The 7,913-nt window shown below is 43.6% G+C and overlaps 1 protein-coding gene across 1 annotated transcript in view; it reads left to right on the top strand.

Annotated features, from left to right (window-relative positions):
* Positions 1–761: 761 nt before the first annotated feature.
* The window catches only part of phex (phosphate regulating endopeptidase homolog, X-linked), an 11,129-nt gene continuing 3,977 nt past the window's right edge, over positions 762–7,913 (top strand). Inside the window, exons 1-11 of the mRNA XM_083665332.1 lie at positions 762–949; positions 2,673–2,729; positions 3,028–3,189; positions 4,499–4,582; positions 4,939–5,165; positions 5,392–5,460; positions 5,651–5,767; positions 5,982–6,065; positions 7,077–7,213; positions 7,433–7,526; positions 7,676–7,804. Of these exons, the coding sequence (XP_083521458.1) occupies positions 826–949; positions 2,673–2,729; positions 3,028–3,189; positions 4,499–4,582; positions 4,939–5,165; positions 5,392–5,460; positions 5,651–5,767; positions 5,982–6,065; positions 7,077–7,213; positions 7,433–7,526; positions 7,676–7,804 (1,284 nt within the window). The 5' untranslated portion in view covers positions 762–825. The remainder of the gene's footprint in view (positions 950–2,672; positions 2,730–3,027; positions 3,190–4,498; positions 4,583–4,938; positions 5,166–5,391; positions 5,461–5,650; positions 5,768–5,981; positions 6,066–7,076; positions 7,214–7,432; positions 7,527–7,675; positions 7,805–7,913) is intronic.

The following is a 7,913-nucleotide window of genomic DNA, read 5'->3' as shown; positions in this document are numbered from 1 at the left end:
CAGTCAAAATATTTACAAGAGAGTATTATCTTAAGTGACTTTTCCTCCACTAGGTCTGATTCCTAGGCTAGCAAATTGTGGGTGTGAGTACAGACAGGTTGAAAGAATGAGAGAGGGAGGGGAAGGGCCAATTTGAAAGAGGGAGAGAAAGTGGGAGAGGAGGAAGGAGGGACACATTGAAAGGGGGAGTCAGAGAGAAGTAGGTAGAGCCACAGTAGTTGGTCAGACAGCTCTGAAGAGAGAGAGAGAGAGAGAGAGAGAGAGAGAGAGAGAGGGACAAAGTTCATGATCTAGAGAAAGAGGGAATGAAACTTCTCCAACTCAAGTAGACAGAGGAAGAGAGACAGGAGTTACATGTTTGAAGTTGGAGAGGCTGAGAGAAAGAAGGAAAGAGGTGAAGAGAGTGAAAGGAGGTTATGTTAGTTCATGTGTTGGCTACATTGAGTCTGTGTGTGTAGGTAGTGGTATTGTATTGTTTGTGTGTGTGTGTGTGTGTGTGTGTGTATTTATTTCGGTATAGTTTGTTACAGTTGGTGGTGTGTGTGTCTGTGTACAGGTTGATAGTGTGGGTTCTGTTTTATTAGTTACAGTTGGTAGTTGGGTAGTTTGTGTGTGTGTGTGTGTGTGTGTGTGTGTGTGTGTGTGTGTGTGTGTGTATGTGTGTGTGTGTGTGTGTGTGTGTGTGTGTGTGTGGTTAGTAACAGTAGGGAGTGTTGTGTCTGTTGAGTTAGTTGCTGTAGTGTTTATTTAGCGTGTTAGTTAGTTAGTTAGTTAGTTAGTCAGTTAGTTAGTGAGTAGGTTAGTTCCAGTAGTGTGCGAGGGGGTATGGAGATGGAATATCTAGGCGGTGAGGGTGTGAAGCCACAGAGGGCGAACAGTCGCCTCCTCAAGACAGCGCTGGCCGTGTGTGTGTGTCTCTGTATCGCTCTGCTGCTCGCACACATATTTGGTGAGTGTACACACACACACACACACACACACACACACACACGCACATACACACACACACACCTACCTATGTACTTTAAACATCTGTTGCTTTGGATAGGCATTCAGAGTATGTTATTTACAATGTAGAATTGTGTGTAGATGATGTGTATACAGTATCATCTCATGTCCTCTCTTCTCAGATGGGTGTAAACACACACACACACACACACACACACACACACACACACACTCATACAGGGGAGGGTTGTTGTGAGCTGGTTTATAATCCTGTGCCCATGTGTATGCGTGTGCGTGTCTCAGTCTATTTTGGGCACAGCTAGAGTTTCACACACACTCTGACTCATTTTCTCACTGTGTAAATTTTACATTTTTAAAGGCACAACTCAAAGAAAGTGTTCAGTTTTATATGTGTGTGTGTGGGTGTGTGCGGATGTGTGTGTGTATGATATAGCTATATCCAGTGCTTGTTAGAGTGTCTACTGCACTATTCCGTGAGGAGTAGCAACTTGTTGCTGGGGTGGTCGTGGGAAGGGGTGTGTGTGTGTGTGGGGTGGGGTAAGTATTGTTTTCTTGTTATTGAGGGAAGCCAACATTTTTGTGGCTGAATGGTAGTCTAATTATGTCTGTCTTTATATGCTGTATGTACACACACACACACACACACACACACACACACACACACACACACACACACACACCCCTGTGTCTAACCATGCAAGTGAATAGACAGCAGAATTTCAAGTGGTTTCTTTGATTTTCTTGTGTTTTCTGTGTTTTTTCAATAAATGCTGTGAGTGTGTTTTTGTGTCTGTGTGTTTGTGGCCCGTTTGGTATGTGTGTTATGAATATGAGGTCTGTGACATTTGAACCCTCTGACAGATGATGGTGTGTGTGTGTGTGTGTGTGAGAGAGAGAGAGAGAGCGAGAGGGGGTATGTGTGTTGTGAGGTTCGTAGGGTTGTTCTAGGCCATGCAAGTCATAAAGGGACACCATGTGTTTTGCTTGTGGTGAAAGGAGGGGATTTGTACTGTGTCCTATATAGACAGAGTTAGACCAAGTTGGACATGTTACTACTTCAACATTTTCTCCTCATCCACTTATGATAAGGGTACTGTACATGTTCCAATTCTAATTGTGTCAGTTGATAAGCTTTCTTTATTAAGATTATTTTCTAATTGTAATTCTGTCAGTTCATGAGAGTTCTAATTCTGTCAGTTCAGTTCATGCTTTATTAAAATTCTTTGAACAGCTATCTATAGATATAGTCTAGAGCTACTAACAGCTTATTGAAACCTCAATAGGCAAACTTTCTCCATACAGTGGCCCTGTTGGAAAGGCATCCTTCCTTCCCTCTTCCTTCCTGCCCTCTTCCTTCCTTCCTTTCCTCTTTCTTCCTCCCTCCCTTCCTTCTGTCTTCCTTCCTTCCTTCCTTCCCTATTTCTTTCTTCCCTGTCCCCTCCTTTCCTCTTCCTTCCTTCCTTCCTTCCTTCCTTCCTTCCTTCCTTCCTTCCTTCCTTCCTTTCTTCCTGGACTCTTCCTATCTCCCATTCTTGAAGGATTCACTGATGAGGCACGATGCAGTTGATGAAAGCAATGAAAAGCTTCATTGGTGAAAGCTTGCCTTGACATGACATCATGTTTGATTATTAACTTAAAGGAAGGAAGGATGTGGGCCAATGTGTCATGTGTGAACCTTCATCAGGTCTCCTCCTCTTCCTCAGTCTATCGGAAAGCTGATGGGGAGAAGTTCTGTATGACTCCAGAATGCATCGAAGCAGGTAGGATACTGTTATTCCACTGACTGATTTGTTAATTTGTTTATTCCAATGGGGTTTGATACAAATGTAGTGTGTTCTCCTGTATGCTGATGCTATTGTCTAGGGCTGTCAGTCGATTAAAACAATTAGTTGATACATTTTTTCCTATTAGATGATTAATCTATTGATTTGTATTCCGCGCCTTATTTTTCATCTTGCAATTTAAGTTACCATCTTCTCTCCTTCAATGGGTTGGTCCCTCATAGTCTGTTTCTATGTGTCTCTCTATTCCTCTCTGTCCCCCCCCCCAACCCCATAGCCGGGTCTATCCTGAGTAAGTTGGATCAGTCCGTCACACCCTGTGAGGATTTCTATGGTTTTGCCTGTGGGGGTTGGCTCAATGAGAATCCCATCCCTGAAGACTCCTCCTCCTACGGCATCTACCCCTGGCTTCGACAACATGTGGACATCAGACTTAAAGGTGTGTGTGTGTGTGTGTGTGTGTGTGTGTGTGTGTGTGTGTGTGTGTGTATATTTGTGGTGGTATGTGTGTGTGTGTGTGTGTGTGTGTGTGTGTGTGTGTGTGTGTGTGCGCGCGCACGTGTGCGCGTGTTTGTGTGTGTGGGTGCGTGTGTGTGTACATGCAGTATATAGACATACATAATTAGACTGCCATTTAACCCCAAAAGTCTTGGCTTCCCTGTGCCCTGACTACACAAACGTAGACATACCCCTAGGGCTGTGATGGTCATGGGATTTTGGGGTCTATCATCATGCAGATAGTTGTTATTACTGTCATAAATGTTCAGTTATGACTGTCTGAGACTGACTCTCCCCTATTGGTGTATCCAAAGGCTTTTGAAGAGGGGATGATCTCAGTGTTTTACCAATATTATGTTCCAACACCCACAATTTTGCACATGGAGCTCATTTGACCAGAGTATACAGTGATATTGAGAAAAAGATGTTTCTGAAGGCACACCTGACACGCGAATTTACACTAGTTTGTTTAAATGTCCATTTGTTTAATTACAATGCAGGTGAAACCTATGCATGCAGATTTTTGGAGTGTCTGCTTTTCCAAAATGCTTACTTTTGAAAACAAATGCGAACCCTGATTGACACATTACCGCATGACAGAGCCAGAATAACCTTGTGGTGGACTGCTGTTGCTATTGTTAACTCATGAATAGTCATAAACATACAACGTTTATAAATAGAAGATTTGTTTATTCAACAGAAAGCAAGAACATCTAGCATAAAAGAAAGTGCACACATCAAACCAAAAGTGAACTTGATTGTGGAAGTTCTGCTCCCTTTGGAGGAGGTGGAGACAGTTTGATAGGCAGACAGATTAAGGTAGCAAACCAATTGTTAATAATCATTCATTTCCACTTCTGCTTCGTATATCTATATGAAAAGTATATCTATATGAAAATACACATACAACATGCATACACATACAACAATGTATTAAACGGTTATGACGGTCGCTTCTTTTTTTCACGGTCAAACTCCTATCACCGTGTCACCATCACAGCCCTACATACCACGATTATACCATAACACCAGACCTGATTTAAACGTTTATTTTTTATTTTTTATTTGAATACTTCTCTCTTGCTCTCGCTCCTGGCCCTTGCCTGGGCCAATGGAACCAGTGGGATAACCTAACTCACACACACACACACACACACACACACACACACACACACACACACACACACACACACACACACACACACACACACTAGAACCCTCTCAATGATACCTGTGTGTCTGTGTTATAGAGTTACTGGAGGCTCCGTCTGACCCTGCCGAGCTGGAGGCAGTCACCAAGGCCAAGGTCCTCTACCGCTCATGCATGAACGAGAGTGAGTGACACACACACACACACAATAAACAAATATATCTTCTATTTATATCTTCTATTTAAAAACTGGCTACTCTCACAAGCTAGTTGAGGTATGTTATCTTTGCATTGAAATGAATGAAGCCAGAGGGCAGAGGAAAGCAGTGAAGCACTCTGCTGAGATTAGAACACGCATAATGTGGAATGCAGTCAACTGGATTTTATGCAGGTCAACAGTGTGTGTGTGTGTGTGTGTGTGTGTGTGTGTGTGTGTGTGTGTCTTTTTGTATCTGTGCATGCATGTGTGTGTATGTGTGCACGTGTGCGTATGCGTGTGTGCATGTGCGTGCGTGCGTGCGTGCGTGCGTGCGTGTCTAGCTGTGTTGGAGCAGGTAGACTCCAGGCCTCTATTGAAGCAGCTACAAACTCCAGAGTTCCGCTGGCCAGTACTGGGAGAAGGGCTCAGGGGGGCATGGCAGTGGTTGCCAGGGCAATGGAACCTCCTGCAGACATTGGCTGAGATCCGAAACCAGCACAGCAAGAGTGTCTTGATTCGCTTATACATCGCCCCTGACGACAAAAATTCTTCCAACTACATCTTTAAGGTGAGAGTGGTACAACAGAACTTGTTTTTGTGTGGGCCGATATCCCGGGCCGAACTAAATCTATCCTAGAATAAAAAACATCTTCACTGGAGAATCTCAATTGAAAGGACCTAATCTTAATCTGTGTCTGGGAACCTGCCCAGTGTGTGTGTGTGTGTGTGTAAAAAAAAAAGAAAATGTGTGCCTGTGTGTGTGTGTGTGTGACGCCACATCTCTCTTTCTCTAGTTGGACCAGGCCTCTCTGTCTCTCTCTTCCAGAGAAGATTACATCACCAACACCTCCTCTGCCCAGGCAGTAAGACTAAGATACTGATTAGAGGGGCTCAGGCATGATTTCATAAAGACAACAAGTTGCAAAAGTTGATGATAGATGTAGCAATAATGTTGGTCTTTCGCTATCTCTCTGTCCCTCTTTTTGTATGTGTGTGTGTGTGTGTGTGTGTGTGTGTGTGTGTGTGTGTGTGTGTGCATGTGTGTGCATGTAGTACCGTGCTGCCTTATTGAGGTTGATGGTAGACATAGCAGTGATGTTGGGGGCTCCTGAGGATGCAGCAGAGACTCAAATGAAAGAGGCACTCGCCTTCGAGAGAGAACTGGCTCAGGTGTGTGTGTGTTTTAATCTGTGTGAGTGTGTGTGTGTGTTTTAATTTCACATTCACACTTCATTAAGCTTCCTGTATGAACAAAACACATGACATTATTATCTTGGATTAATAAGTGGTAGTGTGAGTTTTTTTGCTTGTTTTCTTGCTAGTTATCTAGTGGTAGTGTGAGATCTTCTGTGTTCTGTGCATTGACTGTTATTGTTCTGTGTAGATCCTGATTCCCTTCGAGAACCGCACCAGTGAGAACATGTACAACAGATACAGTCTCTCCCGCCTTCAACGCTCCATCCCACAGGTAACATTCACACACACACACACACACACACACACACACACACACACACACACACACACACACACACACACACACACACACACACACACACGCACGCACGCACGCACACACACATACACACACATGTACACACGCAGACATATGCAGACAAACATACGTACATAAATGCCAGAAATACACACACACATGCAGACATTTGAGGAGGGTATAGGTACTGTAATAACTGACCATCAAAATAGGATCATACTCATATACATCCCTCAATACATGATAACATGGTGACATAATACCCTCCTCAAACCCTCACTACATCAAAATACACACTCTTCTCTATTGTCGACATCAGTATGACACCACATACTACATTCACTGTGGATTTTCTAAGATATTGATCTGGAGACTAGGGGTCTAGTACGCTTTCATCCATAGCCTTCAGAATCATCAGTTCTATCTGAGTTGTCCTACTTCTGCAAGAAAATGATGACATATACCCTCCTCAAACACTCACTTCATCAAAATATAGACCCCTCCCTATTGTCAACATCAATATGAGACATATTCCCTGCAGAATTTAAAAGATATTGAGGTCTAGTGTGCTTCTATTCATAGCTTTCAGAATTACCTGTTTTATACTGAGCTGTCCTACTTCGACAGGAAAAGATGACACAATATACTGACACTTTCAAAAACTAGATCTGCGCTTGATGTAGTTTGCCTGGTACAACGGTCCCCAAAGTATACAAACTGCTTTCAAATATTTGACATGTGCATTTGTTTGGCACACATGCACACATCTAACCCCACAAACACCTCAGTCACCATACCACAAGTAACCCTTCATCCACAAACATCTCTCACCCCACACCTCCCCCCTCTCTCTCTCATTCTCTCTCCATCTCTCCCTCTACCTCCCTCCCTCCCCCCTCTCTTTCGATCTCTCTCTATGTTTTACACTCTCTCTCTCTCTCTCTCTCTCTCTCTCTCTCTTTCTCTCTCTTTCTCTCTCTCCAGTTTGACTGGCTGACCTATGTAAAGGCAGTAGTGAAGTCTGATAAAGATCTGTCTGTGTCCTCTTCTGAACCTGTCATCGTCCGCGTTCCGCTCTACCTGAAGAAATTGTTCAAGCTGATCAATGCGACAGAGCCCAGGTATACACACACACACACACACACACACACACACACACACACACACACACACACACACACACACACACACACACACACACACACACACACACACTCACACATTAGCAGGCACACACACATACACATACTGTACACCAGGGGTGTCTGTTTCTAATTACCAATATGTGTGTTATAGTGTAATTCAATCAATTCAAATCACTTCCTTCTCTCTCTCTCTAGGACAGTAGCTAATTATGTTATATGGAGAACTGTTTTCTCCAGAATCACTACCCTCAGCAGGCGCTTCCTCTATAGATACCTGGACTTTGCACGGGTTGGTACACACACACACACACACACACACACACACACACACACACACACACACACACACACACACACACACACACACACACACACACACACACACACAAACACACAAAGCCTGACCCTAACCCTATATCCCTACCCTCCAAATTCCAGATTACCACAGGGACGACCTCTCTGACGCCACGCTGGGATAAGTGTGTGAACTACGTAGAGAACACACTCGTCTATTCCACTGGACGCCTCTTCGTCGACACACACTTCCAGGAGGACAAAAAACACATGGTGTGTGTGCTGATGGAACGATAATACCATTTATGATTATGTTATAGTATTGATTGATGAGTGCATTTAGAAATGAATGTGTTATGTATTGTGTTGTGTTTTGAGAAGT

This window comes from Argentina silus, assembly GCF_951799395.1.
Source record: "Argentina silus genome assembly, chromosome: 1".
In the NCBI taxonomy this organism is placed as follows: domain Eukaryota; kingdom Metazoa; phylum Chordata; class Actinopteri; order Argentiniformes; family Argentinidae; genus Argentina; species Argentina silus.
This window is presented reverse-complemented; position numbering and strand designations above follow the sequence as displayed.